The sequence below is a fragment of the Sminthopsis crassicaudata genome, chromosome 5 (genome assembly GCF_048593235.1).
Source record: "Sminthopsis crassicaudata isolate SCR6 chromosome 5, ASM4859323v1, whole genome shotgun sequence".
In the NCBI taxonomy this organism is placed as follows: domain Eukaryota; kingdom Metazoa; phylum Chordata; class Mammalia; order Dasyuromorphia; family Dasyuridae; genus Sminthopsis; species Sminthopsis crassicaudata.
This window is the reverse complement of record NC_133621.1, coordinates 242,267,740-242,294,116: the sequence shown is the minus strand read 5'-3', so window position 1 is coordinate 242,294,116 and position 26,377 is coordinate 242,267,740. Positions and strand designations below refer to the sequence as shown.

The 26,377-nt window shown below is 33.5% G+C and overlaps 1 protein-coding gene across 2 annotated transcripts; it reads right to left on the bottom strand.

Moving 5' to 3' along the window:
• Positions 1-1,276: 1,276 nt before the first annotated feature.
• Positions 1,277-14,484, bottom strand: PTHLH (parathyroid hormone like hormone). Of its 2 annotated transcripts, none has more exons than XM_074270666.1 (4): positions 14,141-14,484; positions 13,439-13,561; positions 6,582-7,007; positions 1,277-1,751 (listed from the first exon to the last, which is right to left on the bottom strand). In XM_074270666.1, the coding sequence occupies exons 2-4, from the start codon at positions 13,537-13,539 to the stop codon at positions 1,742-1,744; spliced, it is 537 nt and encodes a 178-aa protein (XP_074126767.1). In that variant the 5' UTR covers positions 13,540-13,561; positions 14,141-14,484; the 3' UTR covers positions 1,277-1,741. The 2 variants fall into 2 exon arrangements, with proteins under 2 accessions (XP_074126767.1, XP_074126766.1); XM_074270665.1 differs by lacking the exon at positions 14,141-14,484 and adding an exon at positions 13,709-13,852.
• Between the last annotated feature and the right edge of the window lie 11,893 nt (positions 14,485-26,377).

The window sequence follows — 26,377 nt, the reverse complement described above, 5'->3', positions numbered from 1 at the left end:
ATGTATGAATATATATTTATTTTATATTTTATATTATGTACAAACATATAAATTATACATTTACATATCTATCTATCTATATCTATATATCTATATAAAACTTTACTCAGTAAATTAGACAATTAGATAGCACAGTGGATAAAGTGCCAGGTCTGGAGTCAGGAAGACTCATCTTCCTGAATTCAAATCTGGCTTCAGACACTTTATTAACTGTGTGACTTAAGTGACTTAAGCAAGTCACTTAACCCTGTAAGCCTTAGTTTCTTCATCTATAAAATTGATACTGGAGTAGTATCAATAAAGTTCAAACAACCGAACAAGATTCAAGAACCTTGAAAACAAGGTGTCTTTTTTTTTTCTACAAGAACATTTGGCACTGCATTAAGCTCAGAAAAAATGAACTTTATAATTGCTTCCTCCATTGGTTTGATTTTAGTTGCTTTTAATTCTTGATCTATAATTCATTACTAAGTTATATGAGAAAATTTATATCTATTGTAGTCAGAATCTTGCATTTTCTCAGCAAAATAACATAAAATAAGTAGAATGAGCATGAGAAAAATATGGTATTTAGTAGGATATTATATGTGTAGTCACTATTCCACTCATTGGTTATTTTATATATATATATATATATATATATATATATATATATATATATATATAAACAATCCTTTCCCTTGAGGACTATCTTGTTGTTGTTCTATCTACGAACCTAAAGACTTTTTTTTCCTCTTCCTCCTCTTCCTCCTCCTTTTCCTCTTTCTTCTTCTCTTTTTGAAATTCTAAAGATATTTTATTTTGCTTAGGCTTTTGAATAGTATAAATTTCTGAACAATCTCTAGTTTTTCTCTTGAGGTTAAGTCTATAGCTAATTTCCTTCCCTTTTTGCTATCTGCACTGAATTTCTCTATTGCTGGGTTCTGCTCCTATTTTCAAAAGAATTCTCTTTAAAAGATGGGGTCTAGATGGTCTCTACTGGAGATTGTATGAAACATCAATTCTCCTATCTTGTCCTTAAAAAAATCAAGTTTTTTAAGTTCTGGTCTCAACCATTTCATCACCTATAATGTTCACCACCTACAATGTCCCAAGAGTAATGATTACTCATGTCATTGATTTGAAATGATAAGTTGGATCAAAATATAAATTAAACAATTTAAAACTATGCCATACAATCTTACTAAAATTAAGACAATTTTCAAATGTAGTTTTAAAAAAATATATTGTTTCTTTTCCTAAATATTTTAAATGACAATTTTCTTGAGTCACAGCATAAGTAGATTATATTTTATTAGACTTTCTTTACAAATTCAACATACTGCTATTTTTACATGCAGAGAGGAAAAGCAGTTTGAACAATTATACTTAAGCATTCATTAAAATGAACCACAAATAGCAACACTTACTTATGTCAGTTATCCACATAATTGATATGTATATCTAAAGTGCATTATGTTACAAAAAAAATTAAGTCAGCAGCACCAAGATACATTTACAAAATAAATACATCATTCAAAAATAAATTATGATAAAATGGGATAATAATTGGCTTAGCCTGGAGGGGAAAAAGAAAATTCACAATGACCAATGTGCCATTTCATTGAGCAATAGGGGAGGGGCACCGTTTTATTCCAATGCATTTACAGTATTTACAGACAATAAATATTTCTAATACTTTCCATATGTTTACTATTACAGAATACTGCAATAAGTTTTCTGAAGTCCTCAGATAAAAATTTCAATGCCTCCTGCAAAGAAAAAAGAGGGGAAAAAAAGAGAGAAATCGATTAATTCTCTTTACATATGAAATGGTGGAACATGAAAACTATAAAATTAAAGAACATAACATAACAAAGTAAAAAAGACATGTTATATTTTAAATATTTCCTCCAAAGGAGTTAAGAAATAGCAATGAGTAAAGTTGAGCCCAAATATCCCTTTAGAATTTCTTTTGCACACATGATTTGAGGACAGACAAAGCAGTAGGAAAGTTTGTAGATAACCACTTTTAAATCACTGAGCTTGTGAAACTAAAACTGCTATCTGTATTAAAACAAAATTATCAGAAGGAAAAGATTGCAGTATTTCTGCTAAAGCTGTCAGAAAAGAAAACTTACAGAGACTTTTTAGATGATAAGGATGGCAGAGAGAGAAAAAAATGAACTTGAAAATGATATAGAAGTATAAAATATCTCATCTATACTCTCTGCCTTTAGACAAAGCTTTAGGCAGATTTCTTTCCTCTGTGATTCCTGCCATTGAGCAACCTAGATGTTGACTGTTTTTGCTCAGTTTTCCTCCTGTTGCTGTCTCATTTGGCCTACCATTTTGTCATTTTGAATCCATTTTGAAAATAGATTGCTTAGGATTGCTAGAATGAAAACTTTTGACGTTCATTGATATATGAATTCAGCTTTATATTGTGTCATATATGTAAATCATATTTAAACACAATATTCTTCATTTATGATTTGGGGGACAGACAAAAGATTTATCTTCAGCAGTACTTATAAATACTAATGAACAAACTTACTATAGTTTTAGAAAACCATAAATGATTGCAACTTTAAAGCCAAAAAAGACTGAAATTGAGGCATTTCTCTGCTTATTTCTCCTAACCAAAGAATATTAATTTAGAAATGAAGGAAAACACATTGAAATTTAGGGGATAAATTTAGGGGATTGAAAAAAAAAAAAAGGACCAGCATGTTACTTCCTCATGTGTTCTTTTATTGCTTGTATTAACACTAGTATTGAGAACCTTTAATCACTTTGGTCTAATCAATAGTATTTTAAGAGTATATACCAAAACTTTTCCTGCATTTCTATTCCCCCCTTCCCTCTTGGTCTACTTCATTTCAGTTATTGTATTGGTTGCTAGGGAAACAATATAGAATGGAATTGGATTGGCTTTGCCATTGGATTGACTGCAAGGATTGTGGGCAAAGTTTCAAATGGAAGACGTGGGTGTGAGACACATAAAAAGAACAAATTCTTGACAATTTAGGGGTTTTATTTGTTGTATGAAGCAAAACGCATACTAGATCTTTAGAGAAGTTTTATTATGAATCCCAACTTAGTCACTTACTAACTTTGTGATCTTGGGCAAATAACTCATTTCTCTAAACTGCAGTTTGCTTCTTTGTAAGAAGAGGAAATTAGAATAGATAACTACTAAAGTCCTTTCTAGTTCTAAGTCAATGATACCATGACTCTCTGAATATGACCTATGGACTAGCATTCCTAATTATATTGGGATTTTTCCAAAATGCAGAGAAGACAGAGTACTCATTTACTCACAGAATCCCACTATCTCAGAATTGGAAGGGACTTTAATCTGTCTAGATCAACTTCTGCTGAACAAAAATTCTTTCTATAATATTTCCCACAAGTTACCATCCAACAATTTGCTTGAAGATCTCTAGAGAAAGAGAACCAATTGCGTTCAAAACAACAACACTTTGAAAAGTTTTCAGTATTAAATACTAGTTGCTGAAATGTGTTGAGAATCAGTAAGTAAAGAATTAAGACTATGTTGAATATTCCTTCCAAATCAAAATTAAAGAACCAAAGGAAAATTTTTAAAATACTCCTTAAAATGCTCAATTAATTTGCTCATTGTCTTCGCTTGTGATTTCACTTGTAGCATATGCACACACCTGAATATGGAAACATTTAAGTATATAATCCATGTGTACAATGAACAAGTGCATTTTATTACAAACATGCTTATACAAACACACTATCCTTCTGAGCCTTCTTATTTATTGAGGAATTCTGATGTATTATTATCTTTCTCAAATAAATATTTACTGAGGCAGAAGATATCTGATTTAAAGTTATAATTAAAATGGTTTTCTGAATTATGACATTTCAGTCAGATATCAGATCAAAAACATGATCATAATGTAATTCTTAGAAAGTAAAGCAATACATTTCTTACTGTGCATATCATATGAAAAGAAACAAAAAAGTTGTCTGGATAATTTTTAAAAAACAAAAACTCTATAGATATTACTATAAAGTATTCTAAGCTTACTATTTTACCATTTCTATTTTTTTCCATTCTCAAAAATTTTTGTTAATAATGTTTTTCTCCCCTCTCCAGGAAAAGAATACCTAGATGCCCTCTCCCCGTGGTGGTCTCATACTTATATCTGAAAAAAGTTTTATCTAGCTTATCTCAGTGCTGAAAAAGAACATAAAATACATTTACATTTCTTAAATATAAATTAAAGGGATATATAAATATAAACTTAAGAGACATATCAGCCAAACAAATTTTATATGGCTTATTATCCTATATGCTTAAAATTTTTGAATGGCCCCATCCTTTTTTTTTTTTTTTTTTTTTTTTTTTTTTTTTACCAGTGACTTTCTTCTATAGTTTGCCCATAATACTACATTAAGAGAATACAAATATCAGGCTATAACATGAAAAACTTAGTTCTATGAGGCTTCTTTCCATCCTCTTATTGTTAGAAGCCTCATTTATCTTTTTAGCCTGTTAGGCACTGGACTGACTACCAATTCTGTGGGCAAAGTTTTACATGGCAGACAAGTGTGGGTGTGAGACCTAATTGCATCAGGCCAATGTCTAATTTTTACTTGATCTACTCTGGTTTCTTTTGGGCCCTTGTTACGAGAACTGGTGCTTAGTTTCATAATTTCTCTAGACACTCAAGGGCACTGAAAACTTAAACTGTCAGCCAATAAAATCCATAATAAAGCCAATAAAATCCATAATAAAGTATTTATGTTATCTTCTTCAGAACTCTAGCATATGTAGCGGTAATCAAATAGAAATGGAATTTAATAATAAATTTTACTAGTTTTCATTACTTACTTTCATGGATATGTACATGTAGGAATATATCTTAAAACATGCTGAAGATATTTACTAATTATCAGCAAATGGTCTAAGATATATAGGCCTTACTGTAATTTATAGATGCCTTCAGTATTTGTGCTGTCATTCATAAAATCCAAGCAGTTTTCAGTGATGTCATCACTTATTGTTTTAGATATCCTAATGACATCAAATAACATGGCACTTGATATAATTTACAAACTAAATTTTAGTCAACTAATTCAGGAAATGATGCTGATTATCAAGCTCAGAATTGCCTATAAACAAATCATTTTGTATGCCAGAGAATTGGGAAAAGATTGGTGAGATTGAGGGGAGTATTGAATGGTAAGAAATCATTGGTTGCAGCTCATATGTTCTTGTGTTGTTTTCATCTGTCTTTCAAACCCCATAGATTTTCTGTACTGAAAAGTAAAAAAAAAATCCTATTAGTAGAAATGTATGTATAGGAAGGTTATGTCATCTAATGGAGTAGATGGACTGAAAATGAGAAGACCTGGCCTTTAAGTTTAAGTCCAAATTCTAATTGTGATCTTGGGCAGGTCACAGAAATACTCTGTAATTTAGCTTTTCCATTTGTAAAACAGAGTTAATATTTGGTACCTTTCTGACAACATTTTCATGACAAATGTAATTATAAGTAGATATCAAAAGTACTGTTAGCATTTAAAGTAAAATTTGACATAAAAGTCCACAGTGAAACTATCATTATCACTAATGATCTCTTTTAATAAAATCCTTTTGGTGGTCTATTGGAAGCTTGTGTTGTAATGGTATATGGGGAAATTCTTTGAAAGTCAGTACACATTTTTCTCAGTAGTCATAATCCATAGTAGAATGTAAGCTCCTTAAGGACAGAGACTATTTAGTTCTTGTTCTGAATCCCTAACACAGTGCCTAGAACAATAAATGCTTGTTAAAATAAACCAAATTGAATTTCAGATCAGAAAAATAAAATGAATTAAAATGTTGAAGATTGTTTTACACATATAATACAATTGAACATACATAATACATATACAATGTAACATGTATTGTAATATTGTACATATACAACACAATATATATTGTTCTGTAGTATTTGTAGACATGGAGAAAGCAGAAATTCCTCTTTTTCCTTAAGATGAAAAGAGTACAATTAAAAGTCAACATTGAACATTCATTTGTTTTATATCAAGGACACAGCCACTAACTTATTTGAAGATCAATTAATATTCAAGCTGAACTTTGGTCAACTTAGACTGGGGAGGGGCAACATGGTATAATGGATAGAGAGTTATACATAAAGTCTTGGATTTCACTTATTCTTTACCCATACTGTCTCTGTGCTTTCTGAACAACTCACTTCTTAAATGTTCCTTCCCTACTCCTATAACTTGCAGAGAAAGTACTGATATGTATTGATAGGAACTTCCTTACCTGGAAGTTCCCTCTATCAGTGAAATCACACGTCTAGTCCCTATCCTAAACTGGGGAAAGATATTTAGAAGGGTTGGGAATCTCCAATTACTTTAGTAGAGTTCTGACAGAATTTCATAAGAGATCTTAAAAAGTGTTCTTGTAGAGAAGACTATATTGTCATTTTTGTTGTGATTTATATATCGCTCAATAGGGACAAAGTTCAAGATCTATGTGAATTGTAGAGAGAATGTATACAGTATCTCAGAATAATGAAGGTTAGGCAATAGACCTAGAAAAGTTTAATTACCGTAAATTGAGATCCAGCGTAGTCCCAGAGATGTCTGATAGGTGAATCCCTTCAACCCCACTACCAGCTACTCCAGAGTTTAACCAAGTTGATCGAGTTCGCCGTTTTTTCTTTTCCTGTTCCTTGCGTTTCCCAGGTTTGCCTTTCTTTTTCTTGTTAGATGTCCTCAGTGGCTGTTCTTTATATGTCTGTGCCTTGTTGGTCTCCTGAGTTAGTAGATATCTCCCTTCATCTTCACTTCCAAAGCGGACAGGGTAGTTCTTTGTATTGGTAGCAGGTTTGGGATTAGGAGAAACCTCTAAGGTAGCTCGTATTTCAGCTGTGTTAATACCTTCAATCAAATTTTGAAGAAAAATTCTTCGTCGTAGATCTTGAATAACTTTCCCTTTGTCATGGAGAAACTGATGTTCTGATACAGCTCTTTTGCTAAAAACAAAACAAAAAAAAAAAGTTGGGGGAGAGGAAGCAGGAAAAAAATTACAATTTAGTTACTAGTATTTGCCTTGATTTTATTAATTCTCCATATAGTTCATTATAAACAAGACTACAATAGCAAACTCACTTAGAATTACTATTTCTAAAGAAAAGGGGAGTTGGAGGAGAAAAGAAATGATGTTTGACTAAGTCATCATGAATCATTAGGTTTGTATCTATTCTTTTCAGAGTTTTATGGGAGGAAACTCCTTATAATAAATAGTATGAGTTCCTGGAATAAGTCAATTAAGCTGATTTAGAAATGCAGAAGAAACTAATGTGTCCTTTTAAAACACATCTCCCTCCTTCCACACACTGACCATAGAATGCCAAACTGAGAAGGAGCTTCCCCTTCACTACTTTAATAGTCTAGTTAACTTCCCTTCTTGCTATTTCTCATAGTCTTGTCTCTGTGCCTGGAATGCTTTCCTTCACTTCCACCTCTAAGAATTGCTAGTACTTTTCAAAGTTCAACTTAAATGTTACTTCCTGTATATGTCATTTGTTATGTGTTGTATGCATTCTATTATATATTATATGCATATATTGTCTCCTCTGGGGGAGAAAGTAAGTTCCTTAAAGTTAGGGACTGAACTTTTATTTTTGCCTTTATATTCACAGAATATATATACACAGAGTAGGCCCTTAATAAATGCTGACTGCTTAGATACCAGATTTAACTATAGCAGCTTGTCCTACTCCCATTCAAAACATGAATCTCATCATTATTGACAAGTAATCATTCAACAAATTTGAAAATCTCCAGTAATGAAAAATTCACTCTCTCCCAAGGCAGCTCTTTAGAGGAACATGTTGCTTGTGCAAAGGATGGAGGTGGGAAATGGAACGTTCCCTTTTCAAGCTCTAGTTGCTAGTGTTTTTCTTTATATCCAAGTGAAATCTGCCTCTGTAAATTCCATTCACTAGTTCTAACTCTGCCATTGGATTTGGAACCATAAAGAACAGATTTAATTTATCTTTCACATGACATTTCAAATATCTGAAAAAAAGGCAAAAGAGTTAACTATCAGGCTTCACTGTATGCAATCTAAATACAATTTTGCTATTTTAAAAATATGTTTCAAGTAATAGAAGTGAGTACTCCCCTAAATTTGAGGAATTCAATGTTCTAGTGTTTTTACCTGTCTTATAACATTTCTATGAAGGTAATAAGTTCCTTGTTCTACTCACTGATGGTTTTTTTTTTTTTTTTGGTTTGTTTTTTAAAGCATATGTAACATATATGTACAACATCACTTAATGCAAAGACAGTGAAAAATATAAAGGTGGAGGGAGCTAAAATTTTTTTTATAGGGGATATTTATTTTTTTTTAAATTTCATTTGTAGTGATATATTGGTGTGATCTGATGGATTTCTGACTGTGAGTATACATTGTATGTAATAGAACTTTCATTATTTCCCCATTATTCCTGCTTATTTAATTTCCTACAAAGCCCTTTTAAATTATCTCCAGTCTCTTACAAATTTGTTTATTTCTTCTTTTCCTAACCTCCCTCTTCTCTTTTCAGTCATAAAAGCTATTCTGAGGTTATTTAGGTGAACTTTTAGTTTAATAAGCCAGATTTCCAATTATATAGCTTTCAGAGAAAGCTTCCTCCATTTCCATCTTTTTCTAAACTATGTGTTTACTTGTGGTCCAACCTCCATAAGTAGATTGGAGAACTAGTTTGTTGCCTTCAAAAAGGCAATAAATAGGATTCTGAAGGATAAAGGTAAATAATATTCAATGAACCATAAAAAAGATTCTAAAACATCAAAAAGATTATTAAACAAGGGCTAATCTCAAATATATCTGAGGAGAATTGGAAGGGTTATTCTTTAAATATCTTGACATCTATATGATGTATCATTATATCCATACTCACTGTTCCTGCCAAAGAAACATTTTCCCCTCACAGGAATGAAAATATCTTACATTTCCTCACCCTTTTTTTTTCTCTTTAGAAAATTAAAGTATCTCTTAATTTGGTTCCTGAGAGGAGGAAACAAGAATAATATAAAGACTAGTGGTTCCATTGTAGTAGTGAGGAGAGGAGAGCAATCTAGACCTTTGGCATTTGAAATATAGCCACCATCACATGATCTAAAATTAGTATTATTATTTCTCTCTTCATTACAAAATAAATAATTATGGTTCCTAGAGTTTTTCTTTAAAAGAGAGGTGTTTCTCTAGCAACTTTGTAAGTGAAAGTACACAATGAGATTTTAGATTTAAATGGTAATTTCTTTGGATATTATACTTAACATTCAAACTACACATATATTTTAAAGTCCTGACTGACTTGAAGACATTACTTAATGGAAAGGAATTTAAAAGGAGCCTGATTTAAATGTACCATGCAGTAGTCTCTTTTCCTTTTTGAAGGTGCCACATGTAACTAGATTAAAATTCACTTAGTCCATGGGAACTTTTAATATCTTGGGAAATTTTAATATTCTGTGTACTTGGAAGTGCGATATTATTATTACATCTTTTAAGTATAGCAGTTTTGTATTTTCTTTTAAAAATAAGTTTAATAGAATTGTATATCTCATAATTAATGGGATTTAGAAAGCATCCTTTGGCAAAATGCCAAACATATACAAGAGTATCTCAGCCATTAATCATTCATAACATATTCTGCTCATTGCTCCAACAGATATTATTTCCATTTCTCCCATTTTCTAATTTTGTAATACAGACTACCTCATTCTGTTAGTTGTAAGTTAACTTTTAAAAGTAGTTGGTTTCTTCTAATCAAGTCAGTTTTGCTCATGCCCATTCTCACTGGCATACTGTGCTTCTGTCATATGTGAGTCACATAGCTTTCCTAACTTAAGCTCTGGTTTTCTCAGGATACTTCTCATGGGAAAAGTAGTTATCATTCTATCCTCCTATTTTATAAAAAATCATAGAGATTTATAAGACTTTGCTTAGTTTAAAAGCTTACATCTTTTGTAAGGAGCAATGCTTTCTTCTTGTCTGACAAAATTATTAGTAGCTAATTGTGATTATCACAGAAAATGCTTTCTGGTACTTTACTTAATGTGCCAAGGATTCCAGTTTTGAAATATAGCTAAAAATGAATGACCTGTCCTAGATTTTGCCTCAGGCATATGGATTAAGTTCTAGGCCTCTTTTAAAAAGAGTAAATAACCTGCTTTTTAAAAGGTGTGTACATATATAGTAGAGGGAAGAATAAAAAAGAATGGAGGGGCTTTCCATGTAAATAGTTATATAATATTTGAGAGATATGTCTGTTCCAATTACACTGGCATTCTATACTTCTGTAAAAGATGGCATAGTGTTATGTTTCACTTAACATTTATTATTCGGGTCTAATATTAAAAGGAAAACAACAAATCCTTATAATATGCTTCATTGTTTTCTTTAAATATTGAAAAACTTTTTTTTTTTACAAAGTGTATAGAAAAGAATTCTTAACCAAGATTTATGTGGATCACTGTTCTGCTTCACTTCACTTTATGGATAAATATTCATGGAAATAGATTAAATTTCTAAAGAATTGTCAAGGAGTACAGAGAGTAAACAGTACAATAGAGACTCCTTCCTAAGCACAGAATGGAGAAGGCTACTGGAGAAGAAGCTTGGCTCTTAAGGAAACATGGAGAAGAAAAGTTCTGTGGTCCATGGAAGAGACAGGGTTAGGGTGTTAGAAATAGGATGACTCACTAGAAATCCCTTCCAACTCAAATGATTCAGTCAAAAGTAATGCTTTTTATTAAGTGGAATAGACCAAGTCTGACTCCAAAGCAAATGCAGCCAATGATGTTTTAAGTTTATGAATATACTGGAGAGAGTCATTCTACAGTTTGAATGCAAAATGTACCCACCTACTAGCCCAAAGTATTTTAACTTGGAATATTCTGCTTCCTGCTTCTTGGTCTTTGTCTCATTCACTTTTGCCTTAGTAAATGTTTGGTTTTTAGTCAGAACCTGCAAATTCAACAGTGTGGAAGAACTCCTACTATAGGAAAATTCAACTAACATTGCAATTGGGTAATTATCCTACAATTTGCAGTTATGGAGAGTCACCTGGGGATACTAAAAGGCTAAACTATTTGATCATGTTCACATAGTATATGTCAGAGGCAGAATTTGAACCTACACATCCCTAATATTAAGACTATCCATTGGATATTGCCTCTTTCCCCAATCTCCTTCACACACATTAAATCTATTTTTTATCAAATCCTCAAACTCCAGAACTTGAAATATTTCCAATATTTTTTAATTTTCACCTGCTTTAGGAAGTTTTGCTAAGTTCTGTTGTATTATAAAACTGCCCACTATATTTTAAAAGCAATACTTCTATGTCTTAACACCCTAAAACACTGAAGGATTTCTAAAGGGTACTGAAATATTTATGTAGTTGAGGTTAAACAGTTTTCCTAGAATTTGGTTTGAAGAGTGATTGGGGAATAATATGGCTTGATTATATGTTAATAAAAGTTCTTTCAAGAAATTGACTTATTTCGTATTTTTAATAGACTCATGTTTTGTCTAACATTCAGTTGACTGTTATTTGGTGACATTGCAGATCTAATGACTTGTTTTTAACTCCATCTGGCAGTAGTAATTTGGTGTAATATTTTTGTCTACTGATGATTTAAGCTTCCATGAAAAAGCCTGGCTGTAATGTAATGTGATGATTAATCATTGACTATAGCAATGTTTTGTGGTAGTTTTATAACTGTCTACAGAGTGTGAGTATTTAACTACGAGATTGTGTTTCACCCACAAACAAAACTGTAACAGTGTTACTGGCTGCTAACTAATTTCTGATGTATTTCCCATACTATGGCCAAAAAAAGAGTTAAAACAGCATTAAAAAAAACTCAGCACAATTTTGTGTAGTAATTGTAGAGAGGGAGAAGCAATAATGATTCACAAATGGTTCCACACAACAGTTACAAAACTTAAAAGAAAAAAAAATTGGCTCCATTCCAATTTAGTGTTTGTTGGTCAAGTAAATAGATTATTAATGTGTCACATTTTCTTATTTACATATACCTAATCATTGATTCTCTTTATGTCTGAACTGAACAATACAGTTTCAAACGTAAGGGGGAAAATATGAAGACAATTTGCAGAAATGCACCAGTAAAACTGATAATTTGAAAAAACAATGTAGCTTCATCTTTAGTACAATGTTTTACATGTTTGCCTTAGGAGATTCATAATAGATTTTCATTTTAGTGCCAAGGTTGAGACATGTCTAAAATAATTTCATTTAGAAATTTTTCTGTTCTAAAATAACAACAATTAATAATAATAATAAGGAAATATATGAAACAATTGCTTTTTTGTGTTCCCTGGAAAATTGACAAGGAAAGCCTACTGAACAATCGTTGTAAATATTGGATATTATTACCCTTAATATTTGTTAGGTTTTCTCCCTTATTTCCTTCTCCAAACCCTCATTGTTTTTGTAGTTTCAAATAAAACTTTTATAGTACTTTGGGTGTTCTTTCAACTGGAATGTTCAGTATACAGTTAAAATGACTGCACAAAGAGCATGAAGCATACATTCAAATTCAACCTTTTCCTTTAGTGATCAGGTTAAATATTGATCTGGGCCCTTCTTCTAACTTTTCAGTAATATGCTATAATTGAAGTCATGTTATTTCTCTAGTGTTGGGTGGATGGCTGATTATTTTGGATTCAAAGTTCATCCTCAGAAGATCTCCAAAGGAGAGGGATATCCAACTCCTTCAGCAGAAGCATCAAATAAAGGATTCCACTAAAAAAAATTTTTTAAAGGGGCAATAATCCAAAGAAAGAGCTTTTTATACTTAATGTTCATTATAGCTCTAATTACCATAACCTTTTTGGAGTTTCTTCTTAAATTTTGCCAATGAGAAGTTTTAACATTATTTTACATGATTATGCCATTCATAATTAATATACATATTTTTATGATTCTTAAAGACCTGCATATATGTAGATATAAGAAAGTGCAAACTTGCTTCTTCTGCTTCCTCTAGTTTATTTAATTTTCTTACAATTTTCAGATATTAAAATGAGACCCATACTGTCCACTAAAGGAAAAAAATTAGTGCTTAGGGAAATTAGGTTAAAAAAATATCCTTTATATAAATCCTATTTTTTAAATCTTGAGGCTCAACCTGTTATTAAGTCCATTTCATAGATCTCCTCTCAACTAGCAGGCTTCAGCAGGTAGCCTGAAATTGATCCTGTTCAGAACTGAAGTGGGTAGCAACATTCACACATCAGTGGAAAGTTGGGAGAATTCCTGGAGGCCTACTACTGCCAGCTCCAAGGCGGCCACAAACTTTCCTTTCTCATCCCCCTCTGTATTTGTCCAGGAATCACACAAGAAGAGAAGAGAGGACTTACAGTCGGCGGCTGAGCCCCTCCACTGATCTCCCACAAGCGGGAACAGAATAACTCAGCAGAAACACTGCAAAGCTCCACTGCTGAAACAATTTCCTGAACATTGTATCTTCGTGGTCTCGGAACCTGCAACGGAATGGGGTGGGGGGAGATAGGGAGGAGGAACGAAAGAAAAGAGGGAAAAAAATTGGGTCCAAAGTGCCACTCCGTACTCCCCCCAACTTCACTTTCTTTAAATTAAAGTGAAAAAGAAAAAGAAAAAGCCTTTTTTACATTAAGGGCATCTCCAAAGTTGTAAAAGAAGTGTTCTCTAGAATCTCTCTCAGCATTCACTTCTTCAGAAATCAGCTCCTCTAACTGGGATCGTGCACGCGCGCGTGCACATATACACACAATACAGACATACACAGAGGCAAATCAGACACTTCCTCTGAAATAATAACGACAATGAAATAGTTTATATATGCATCAGGGCAAGGAGTGTATTTACATGTCTCCCATAATTAGCAATGCTTAATTAATCTGGCAAAAAGTTTTCTCATGGGTTTATGGAAGTAGGCAACCCCCCTTTTTAGGGGAAGAAAAGTTCGCTAGTTAAGTCAGCCTCCTTGAACATCAGAAGTACCAGACCTCTTTGGTTTGAGAGACACATGGAGACAACAGGCACACACATACACACACACACACACACACACATTTATATACCTCCTTGGATGCAGTGTTCAGATAGAAAGTCGATTCCACACACACTTTTGAAAAAGGCGTATGTCGTCGTTTTTATCTAGGGAGCCAGGTTGCAGAGGGATCTTTTAGAAAGCAGCAGAGGCAGCAGCAGAGGCAGTGGAGGCAGTGGCGGTGGCAGCAGCAGGAGGTACAACGACGGGTCCGCTCTACAGGCTGGAAAGCATGCTTTGCTTGTGCAGGTTAGAGCAGGGTTAGAAACTGAGCTGGGGCTGGAATGTTCACACGCTCTGGAGTCAAAAACCTGCTGAAGAAGTGAGCGACTCGCAAAGAGGTGGCGCCCTAGGAACATGCTGGGAGAAAGAAAGCCTAGAGCCCAGATGAGGCGAGGGATAAGAGAGGGGAGGAGAAGAGGGGAGGAGGGAGGGGAAGGAGGAGGCTGTGGATTGAGAGAGAGAGAAACAGATACAGAGAGACTTGGAGAAGGAGAGGAGAGGGAGAAATAAAGAGAGCACAGATACACAAACAGACGCACGCATAAAGACACACACACATACATACTTTTGCTTTAAAAGTCTCTCTGATTTTAGGACTCTAAGATCTATATTGTTCGGAGGCAAATGTTTATGGGGGAGGATGGAAGGAGGAGGGATGAAACTAGAGGTAGCTCCCCGGGCTCCCCACGCCTGAGGCTGGGGGAGTAGGATGGGTGAGGGTGTCATTCTAAGCTCCTCTGGGAAACTTCATTCCCTTGAGGTAGGAGGTAGTTTGAATGCAGTCACCTTCAGTTCTGGTTCTAAGGCAGCTCCCAGTTTTCACCTCTTTTCCCCCTGGCCCAGCAGAACTCAGGGGCAGTGCTTCTGATAGAGAACTAGGGAGGAGAGGGATAGGGATAGTTCGAAGGGGTTAGAGTAAACTTCTGAGCAACAAGCAACCTCAGATTGCGGGAAAGTCTTTAGGTTCTAGCTTTTCAGGCACCAGTAGGGAACTCCACCTCCTTCCTCCACTTCCTCTGCAATAAGTTTGCAAGGAAGCATACAGGGCCAAGGGCACTAGAGGAGAGTGGAGAAGCCTCCATTTATACAAGAAAAACGGTTTCAGCTTTCAGGCTGAGATAGAATTTCTGCCGGAGAACAGCTAGGGACATCTGGAGTTGGTCCAAGAAACTTCGTGCAAACTTACTTTTCCTGCAGAAGGAGTGACACTCTTGGTAGGGGGCACACAGTTTACTACTTCTAGTAAGAATGACTCCCACCGTTTTTTTTCCAGTTACACTAACACTACCCTTTCTCTGTCTCCCACCCTCGCTCAACACAGCAAACCTTACTTCAAAAAAAGAAAAGTATCCTTGAATAACTGCACCAAAAGACCCCTTCAGTTCAACAGACGCAGTTCAACAACCTCTCTATAAAGCTACCCTGTCGGGGAAATCAGAGGAAAGCATAAGAGCATCTTCGGATAGAGTTAGGAACAACAGTTTTACATGTGTAATCGCCATTAAATTATGAACATCCTGGATCTATGTCTATATTTTGAAATGAATGTAATTCATTGAAATCATTCAAAGATGTCTATAATCTTTTAAAAGATCAATAGTAGTTTCATTATTCTCTGAAAACCCGGATGATACTGAGGCTTAATGCTTGACTTTTAACTGGAGTTGTCAGTAGCAGTCATCACCATTCACATCCATGCCCGTCTATATAATTTTTGTTCTGCACAAGTATATTTGGACGGAATGAACTTTAGTTTTCATATTTTCCGTTCTTCACTTGAACTTCTTTATTATTTAAAATATTCATCTCCATAACTTCATGAAAGATTAAAGCAATTCTGTGGCAGACATGAGTCAGCTCTACAAAGATGCCTATCATTTGATCAAACTAGTGACACATGACAATTTCTAAACAAATTGACAAGTCTTAACATAATCCTTAGGATCTATGAAAAGCAAATTACAAACAACTTTATACGTGAATTGTTTTAAATTAACATTATTCTTTTTACTTTTGCAACAATAAACCAAAGCATTTACCCAAATTTCATACTAAATAGGCAAAATAAACAAAACTCTAAAGACTGAAATTCAAATCAAATTTACATTATAAGCAAGTTCACTGTACACTATAACACTCACGACATCTTAATTTAAGAGGTATCATCAATAACTTTTTTGATCTATGCTGATTTTTTAACTACTTAAAAATTTGACCTCCCTCTTCTCTTCTTACTCTATTTGCTTTACCACACATTCCTTACTCGTGTTAATGGCAACACATCTATCAAATATTTTTAAAATTTCCTCTCTTCCACAAAAGAAAAAAATACTTATGAAAAATAGTCTTTATATACTTGGAATACTGAAGTTTCCTTATAATTTATTACTTCACCTTTTCCTTGATTTACAGTCTTCTTTGCCTTTCTGGTCAAATGAGGGAGATTCAGCGGTCTTTTCCAAAAGTATATTTTTTTCCTACTTTAGAAAAATGAAATCAAGTTTGTGATGAATTAGAATGAACAAATCTTAAATACTTTTCCTATAAGGAAACTTTCTTGCTCCCATCAAAGAAGTTTTAGCAAAGTAGGCACCTTCTCCTAAACTGTCTTTTTAAAAATTGTCCTGCAGTAGGAGATTCTTCTCTTAATATATAGACTGGGACATCTTCTTCCCCCCTCCCCTTTTTGGAAAGAATATATTGACATCATAATCCACCTTCTATTCAGCTGAGTAACCATGGGTGATGTTCAGACACATGACTAAACAGAAGCACTAGGTAGGATTCACCTCCCTCTACTTTTTTTTAAGTTTAAGAAAGGAACGAGGGCCAATAAAAGTCAGATGTTTGCTTATGACTTGTTATCATCTAAATGCCACCTAGCAAAAGAGATTTGAGAACTTGCTTTTAACCAGAAGCATTTCCATGCAAAGAAAACTTGGCATTCATTGAATGATCTACACCTACATGAATACCTAGTATATGAGCAAGCTCCAGTTCTCCCAACTATTTATATACAGTGGCAGTATTATAATCCAGCACTACATTGGAAGAGGTTCTCTGTATTTGTTTCATTTTACATTAAATTAAGATAAAAATGTTTGACAATCTCTGAAGATGATTGCTTTGGCAATTAAAAAAAAAGTTTCTTTAGTTTTAGTTTCCTGTATTTCTTCTTCTCTCACCCTCTCCCTCTTATCCCAAAAGTAATAACAGGAACAATAAACACATGACCCTGTTCATTTCAGGAATTGATAAGTTTACCTGTTAATCTAATAATATGATAGTGATATAGAAGGTCTCTGGGAAACATACAACAAAACCTACATTATAAAACTCCTTTATTTTTGACCAACATTTTCTCTAGTTCTTTCAGAGTCCTTTTGAGCCATCTTTGTTTACATAAAATTATATTCTGGTTTGAATTGTAAAATGTGGCATGATTGATTTTCCAGACTTAAAAGAACATTTAACTGAGAATGGTAAGTTGTATACAAAACAGAAAATAGAAAATTGGAAGTTTTTTGGTTTGTTTTTTAAGTTAGCAATCTGGTAGATATAGGAAAGGAGACAGTTAACTATTGGCACAAAAATTTAAAAAGTAAACATTTAAGATTCTCTCTCTCTCTCTCTCTCTCTCTCTCTCTCTCTCTCTCTCTCTCTCTCTCTCTCTCTCTCTCTCATTTTCACTCTTTCTTTCCCCTCCTTACTCCGTGTATGTTGTATGTGTATGTGCCTGCATGCACACACATAAAACCTGCTTTTTTAATACCAAGAGAAATTGCCTTAGGTATTACTGAATAGGCTTTAGATAACTACCAGATTAACTGAAAATTGTGTGAGGGATTTTGTATCTTTTTTCTTTCTCTCTCCCTTAGATCTTAACAATCTTTCAGCAGTTTTTAGTTTATGAAGATAAGCAGCTTACATGGTAAATTTCCACTGAAACTCTTCAAGTTAAGGTGAAGATGAGACACTCTTTAGGAAATGGAAGGCATTAGTAACTGCTCTTCCAAACCCCAACACTTTCCAAAACTTTAACCATCAAAGCATCTCCTGTAGTCTTCAGCTATTATCCCTGTGTATGCATATGTGTGTAGAATGTTTCCATGTCAGAGACAATTAACTTCTGGAAGATTGCCCATCAGTAATCACTCTTGGCTGGGTCGACTTGCCTTGCTCCAAACAGAAGGAGGCAACTGGGGGGAAGCCATATTCTAGAAAACAGACCAGGAAAGCTAAAATTCCCATCTGGCTCAGCAGAGGATTCATTGGACTTGAGTAATATCTCCCTCACAATTTCAACCCATATTAGGTACTCCAAAGAGAAGTTTTTTTGTTTTTTTTTTTTTTTTATGAAAGAGGGGTCAGAGTCCAGGACAAGGTATAGTTCTGGGTGTAATCCAGGTATTTAAATTCCCAGAAGACAAAGAGAATTCTGTCATCTTGGGTATTATAATCACAGTCCAGAAAAACAAAGAAAGATTGAACAAGTAACTGCTTGCCCATCTTAAGTTCTGGAAGTGTGAATATCCTTACTTCCAAGAGCTGGGAACCCTTGGAAATATAACAAGAAGAGATATGGAGGCAAGATTGCAAAAAGAAACATCCTTTCATTTTTGAACTCATTATAACTATACTTTCCTTTTTTGAGCCTCAGTTTCCTCACTTGCAATATAAAGAGGTAGTACTAAATAATTCCTAAGGTCTCCTAAGCTATAACATTTTATGATTATAAGGTTTCCTTCCCTGTACCTTTTTTGGTCCCTTTGTTTGCAGATGGAAGAATGGTTTCAAAGGTTTCATTGTTTTCTTGTGAAAGGGCCACTTTTTCCTATTGTTTCTTTTTGCAATCTTGTCTCCATATTTCTTCTTGTTATATTTCCAAGGGTGCCCAGCTCTTGGAAGCAAGGATATTCACACTTCCAGAACTTAAGATGGGCAAGTAGTTACTTGTTCAATCTTTCTTTGTTTTTCTGGACTGTGATTATAATACCCAAGATGACAGAATTCTCTTTAGCACTTGTGAGACAGGCAAAGAAGAAACTGAAATACATAAAATGAAGGGGCAGGGGTAAGTGGGAGGAAGATCATTAAGATAACTGCATTAGTTTTGACATTTTGTGGAATTTATTGGTCTATTTGTCTTATGAATTCAATACCATAAGTATTGGCTGCTGCAAAATATATTTTTAGAAATTGGAATTGAAGATCTTTTTCTCCTCCTCCCACTTCCCCTTTGTATCTTCTTTACTTTCTCCTCCTCCTACAACTTCCTCATCTTCTTTGATCTCTTCACCTCTTTTGGTAAACACTTTTGAAACTCTTTTATAAAAATTTTTGCTGGCTTAATGCGATATCCTACTCATTTTCTGTCTCCTGGCAGGAAAACTAAGGGAAAAAAGTCTGGCAAAAGGATATAGACCAGAAAAGGAACTTCCTTTATATCCTCCTTTCTCCTTCATGACAATGCATAATTTTAAAAGGAAGATAGCTCCTTTTTAGACAGGGAAAAATTCATCTTGCCACTAGAAATCAGAATCTCCTTGCCCTATCCCCTCATTTTCTGTCAGTGACCTACCAACTTTAAACAATGTAGGTAGGAATAAAACTATGTACTATATGCAAGGCTCCAAGAATTCCACTTCCTCATTTATCTGGTTTCTATTTAGCCCAACTCCTGACAGGCTAGCAACATCCACAATTTTTTCTTTAACTTATTTAAAACTTAGATGATTGATATGGGTATGATGAAGAAAGGGATAGAAAAAGAAGAAAAAACAAGTAATATGTAATGAAATTTTTTATTAAAGCCTTACTCTTACTCTGTTTCATAGAATCAGCAGACACCATATTGGAGGGCAAGTTATAAGTTCATAAAGTTTATTTTTTTCTATAAATAGTTGCAGAGTGGTTGCAGTTGGCATACATTTGTGGTGTAGATTGTGAAGTCTATGGAATCTCTCTAAAGCATAAAACACATTCAATTGTGGCACTGATGGATTTTGTAAATGGAGCTGAACTTGTTGTAGTGAGCTGTCCATGGTGGTTAACAATTTCTGTATGTCAGTTTTCTTCAAACAAGACACAGACCACCCCTCCTCTAGGTACCAGTAACACACTTATTCTGGAGCCTGCTGAGAGCAAGAGCAGTTTAAAGGCAGAAGCTATGAAAGTTGGACATTGTTCATTCAGGAAGCTCTATGACTTGAATTCAAAGTTGGAAAGAAAAGAAAAATTCTAGATATTATAGATTGTGGTTTCTATTTCCTTTTTCGTTCTTTTTTGGTCAATATTTCTTGAGCTTTGAGGAAATGCCTCTCCCCTTCTTCATCTCTTCCCCCAAAGCAAACAGTGCTATCATATCATATCTTGGATCAATTGATGAGAGATCGGGCAGCTTCATGCAGCAGTGTTTTTTAAAAATTGTTTTCTTAAGCATCTACAAATTGCCCATTCTATTTTTTTGAGGGGTTGGTATGGTCTGTTATTATTCTGATCATTAAAATGATCTGTTTTATAGGGTCTGGAAACTGATGCAGAAAGATCTTATCAGTTATCCAAAGAATTCTGATTAGTTACTATTTGTGGTAGAGTTGTAAATCTAGTCCCAGTATTCACCTTTTCCTATTTAAGACAGTGTTTCTGGCTCTCAGCCGTATATTAATTACCTATTGACCATTCAATTAGTTTTCTTAAGATGTTCTTTTCTTCTCAGTGAAACAGAGATCTGTACTCAACTCTTAACAGTACCTATTATGTAAATTTAGAAGTATATTTAAGCTCCTTTACATACTTATGGGGAAGATGTTAAGATTTTTCTAATTCTTGATTGTTTATTATATTTTAAAGATTATATATTTTATATATTAATTATTATTATCTTATGAATTTTTTTGATTACTACCATACATTTTCAGCCATTTGTATTTCTGTCTGCTCAAACAAATTAATTTTCTTGGATACTAGATCCTGAAAAATCAATTATATATTGGGGGCCAATTTTTATATTCTGGAATGTTAATACTTTATGTGCTTAATGTTAATGTTTTGCTGTATGTTTTTGAAGAAGACAAAAATTTGGAAGACCCGTTTTACTATCTTGTTCCCTATTCTCCAGGTGGTTTTGTAAATATCCAGTTTTAATCCTATCTAGTTTCTTTATTGGTCTTTATTGATGCTTGGTTGCAAGATCTGACATCCATTAATATTTTGAAGATTTCCCTCACCCTCAGTCTTTCTAATTCCATAATAGAAAAATCTTTAAGAATATATAGAAAGGTATGGGGACTTCTCCAAACTAGACAAGTCTTTGTGACATAGTGCCTAATGCTGAACTTGGAGTCAAAAAATGAATTAAAATCCTGCCCCAGACAACTACTACCTGTGTGATCCTGGGCAAATCCTCATCTGTAAAATGGGGATAATCGTAGTCTTCTCTTAGGGCTATTATGAAAATCAAATCAAATTATATATGGAAATTTCTGCCAGCTCCAATTAATTTAGAAATAATTTAAGCCAGCTGCCAGGAATCTGTATGAAGCCTGACAGTTTTTAGATAATGGTGATTGTAACTATCTCCTGTTGTCTAATATATTTGATTCCATTATCTTTCTAGGATCATTCCTTGCAATTAATTTGTGTGTCAGCTCCAATGACATGAAAATAGAAAATACAAGGTGAATTTTTGTTGTGTACCAAAACAACCAAGTTCTCCTGTTGTATGTCTCTTCCCTGTCCACCTCCAAATTAAGCCTCACATGGCTGGATTCCTAATGCACTTTTTTTTGTGCTCATCCCACTAAGCTGTTAATTATACATAAAACTGCCAAGGTGTTTTTAATGGTTAAAAATGGTTTTCTGTGGAAGGCTTTAAAATAAATCACTTTGCCCTGTAAATATAGGTCACATTCTTTGTAAAGTGGTTCTTAATGGGCAAAAATGTACATGTCTTTGTAATTTAAATTGTAATTTTAAAAGATCTATGCTAGCCTAGCTAAATGGAGCTAGCTTATGATAGAAGCTTAAGTATGGTTGACAAGTTTCCAAAAAAAAAAAAAAATTAGCTTTTAAAAAGAGTTTCATTGTCAATGTGCACCAAATCTGTAATAAACTAAACCAAAAGCATTGATTCTGGAGACAAAAGACCCAAGTTCAAAAAGGCCCACCTTCTTTGATACATTCTAATTAATGAATGTTATGGGGTTTTTGAACCTATATATGGATTATGCTGCTAGATGTCCTCAACTATTAAAGGAGAAGTGAACTAAGTGACCTGAAAAGACTCTTCCTTGAAGTTTTGTGAACTGGATGTTTCCCTCACTTTTTCCAGTCTCACTGTGACCAAAACCAAGCAAACAAGTTAGGAGGAGAGATAGAAGAGATTGGTCTGTAAGACCTTTCCTAGTTTTTACAGCAGTTGAGATTTTACTATTTCCTAAGTAATGCAAAATATCCATGGATCTATTGCTGATGGTATGGACATGACCAATGAATACAATTCAGAGCCTGAAAGAAGATACTTATGTTCTATCTGGCATAACCATGCCAAGTTCAAGGCAAAATTATAATATTTTGGGTTGCCTTTAACCAGAATTGGTTTTCTTGTAAAAATGTGAAAGCTAATATTATCACATTAAGGCAGCATTGGAACAGTTTGGCATGTCCTACATGTATAAACAATTATTATCTCAAATGGACTACATGCTGGGCATTACTCCAAGAATTTTCAGAATAAATATAAAATTCAGAAAAAATATAAACAAAAGAACAACTTTTCCCCTTAAATTCCAAGCAAAAAATTTAAACATCAATGATTTCACATTTATATGCAAACGGTGACAGATCATTTTAGCACTAAATATAATGGCAAACTTTGAAATTTTTAATCAGCATATTGTTGTGGATTGGAAAATACCACTGGATTTGAAGTCAGAGGAATTAGGTTCTAATTCTAACTCTAATACTTAACACCTTAGACAAGTCACTTTCTCTAAGGGTCAGTTTCCTCATGTATAGAATGAAGAGGTTTTACTTGATTTCTTGTGAAGGTCCTTCTAGGTCTACACAAATAAATCCTTAGAATAATTGTAATTGAAAGAAACTGGCAGACTGTATAGAACACTAGATTAATGATTGCTGATGTCGGTTCATATATTCTTGAGCTATGAGTGTGGGGGTGGGGTGTAGAAGAAAGAGCTAACACTTTGGAGTCAGAGACACAAAGAGCAAACACTAGCTTTGTTATAATCACTTGTTTCCAACAAATATCTCACAGATAGGATTACTTTGGATTTAAAAACTTAAATACTGTCAGTTTAAAAAATAAGTTGAGAAAATAGTTTAATGTGAAATAATTTTTCCTATGTAATCTTGGAGGTGTGATTTTGTTTGTGATGCATAAAGACCTATAAGGAATATATGAAAATATAGAGAGGAAGAAAATAAGGAGAAATTTCTATCTCTCTGGAAATATTTTAACTATATAGTGTTATAAAGCAACTTTATGAAAAGGGTAAGGAACTACAAACAATGTGTTTTATGGAAAAAAATGTTTTCCTGTGATTACTAAATCAGTAGAGTGAAAAATATTTTCTTGTCCCAAATCCCCTTATTACCACTATGGTACAATTGAGAGTGACAAGTTTTTAAAAGAGTTTGGAATTGATTTAAGTATTATGATATGATGATGCCTAAAGTTTTGGTTGATTAATAATTCAGTTACTATTTTTAATTACCAAAAGTACAATAGTCATTATTTCCTATTAAACATGAATTCTTGACACAGATTATGGCAAAATAAAAGTCTACACTTAGACTTTAGCATCTGATACTGAATATCTATTTTGGTTGTAAAAACAGTCTATTTCTGAATGTTTATTTAAACATTATTTAGAATTTTAAAAATATTTATTGTTTAATTGGGTATTTAGTCTTGTTACACTTTAGTTATTAATAGGAAGTAATAATGGGTATGGAAGTGGCATAAAGAAATTTGCTAAATTAGGGTAGATATACTATTTTTTTCTTAAATAAGTTTGTATTTACATGTGCAAAGCATATGCATTTATGAGAAAATTTATTTGTACTTTTAGCCACAGCCACTCGAGACTACTTTTAAGATATAGAGCGATTGTGAACTGTTTCAATAGAGAGAGTATTATATTGCCATAATACAATAATTAAAGATATGGAGAAGAAATCACACATCTTTTGAAGAATACATATCTTTTTAACTCTTTATAGTATCTTTGGTAGCAAGTCTTTAATTAATGGGTTAATTTTCCTGGATTGAGCTGAACAGACACTGTGGTCCTCATGCATAACTTTCTTCTAGGTTAAGTACACAGACAACCACCAAATCCAACCAGAGCCCAACTGTGGGTTTGACTCAGTTGCAGACCAGCAGCCACTAATACTTTCATGACTCCAAGATAAACAGTAAGCCAGAAGCACCAGTTTATTCCAAGCATAGAACCTTACAGATTGGCATAGCTAATTGATTTAAATGAATACATGATTCCAGCAGGATTTGACAGTTGGGTGTCCATATAACCTCATTATTCTAGAACTGGACTTTCAGTTAAGGTCTTGAACTACACTTGTTACTAAAAGTGAGGGAAAGTTCATGGAGGAGGAGGAAAGACATTAATAAGGTCTTTTATTAATACTATAAGTACCTAAGATAGTAATAGAATGGAATAAGAAAATAAAAATAGATTATAGGTTACCACACTATATCTAAGTACCATATTGTAACTAAGTAATTCAAAACACTTAAATCTAGATTAGCCTATGAATTCCCATATGTCTCATGCTCATAGTATCTTGGTTCTCTCATTAAGGAAAAAAAAAGGCCTGGCTTTGGAAGAATTTTTCATTGCATTTTTATAATTTTGAAAAACTGGGAATTGAAGGAAATGATTGAGGGAGTTGTGAATTCTCAATTTCACCTATACCTCAAAGTTATTGTGAGGATCAAAACCCCCCCCAACATTTTGCAAATCTTTCAGCCCTTTAAAATGTAATTCTTGTTGTTACCCTCCAAATCAACTTGATACACCCTGTGGTACTTGATATTTCCAGTGCAAAAGTATGAAACAAATCAGAGGCAAGACTTGTAGATGTCATCCAAACCATGCCTTTATAGTTAAATGTATAATTAAATCATCTCTGAAAAAAAGAATTGGTAAGTCATGGATATAATGAGCATCAAGTAACATCACAAAGAATGAAACTGACTTCATATTAACAGCAGGAGATATTTGAGTCCCTGACAATTTGGTGACAGCTAGGTGACACAGTGGAGTGAAAGCTGGACCTTGAAGTAAGGAAGATTCATTATCCTTTCCTGAGTTCAAAGCTGGCCTCAGACATTGAGGAAATTTTTAAACTCTGTTTGCCTTAGTTTCCTCACCTATAAAATGAGCTGAAAAAGGATGTCATAACAGTCCAGTATTTTTGTCAAGAAAAGTCAAATCAGGTTATAAAGAGCCAGATCCAACTGAAATGACTCAACAACAACAACAACCTTGAATAGATTTTTTTAAAAAGCAATTTAATATTTTTATTTCTCCCCAATTACATGAAAAAAAAAACCCAGTTTAACATTCAGGGCTTTAAAAAAATTGAGTTCCAAATTCTCTCCCTTCCCTCCAATTGAGAGAACAAGTGATTTGATACAGGTTATACACATGCACTTATACAAAGCACATTTCCTCATTAATCATGTTGTGAAAGAAAAGGTTTCTCCCCTCCCCTTGTAAAAAGAAAGAGGAAGCAAAGAAAAAAGTATGCTTCAATCTGCCTTCAAACTTTATCAGTTCTACATTACTCTCAAGAATGGTTGGATTAGTTTGCAACTCCACCAAGAAAGTATTACTATCCCAGTTTTCCTACATCACCTTCAACTTTCATCATTATATTTTCCTGTCATTTTAGCCAAGCTGAGAGGTGTGTAGTGGTATCTCAGTTGTCTTAATTTGCATTTCTAAAATCCATAGTGATCTAAGAGCATTTTTTCATAAGACTAGAAATGATTTAAAATCTGAAAATTGTCTGTTCATATCCTTTGACCACTTATCAATTGGAGAATGGCTTATATTTTTATAAATTTGAGTCAATTTTCTAAATATTTTGGAAATGAAGCTTTTATAAGGACCTTTGGTTGTAAATTTTTTCTTCCGTTTTCTGCTTCCCTTCCAATCTTGTCTGCATTGCTTTTTGTTTTGGGTTTTTTTTTTTAATACAAAACCTTTTAATTTAA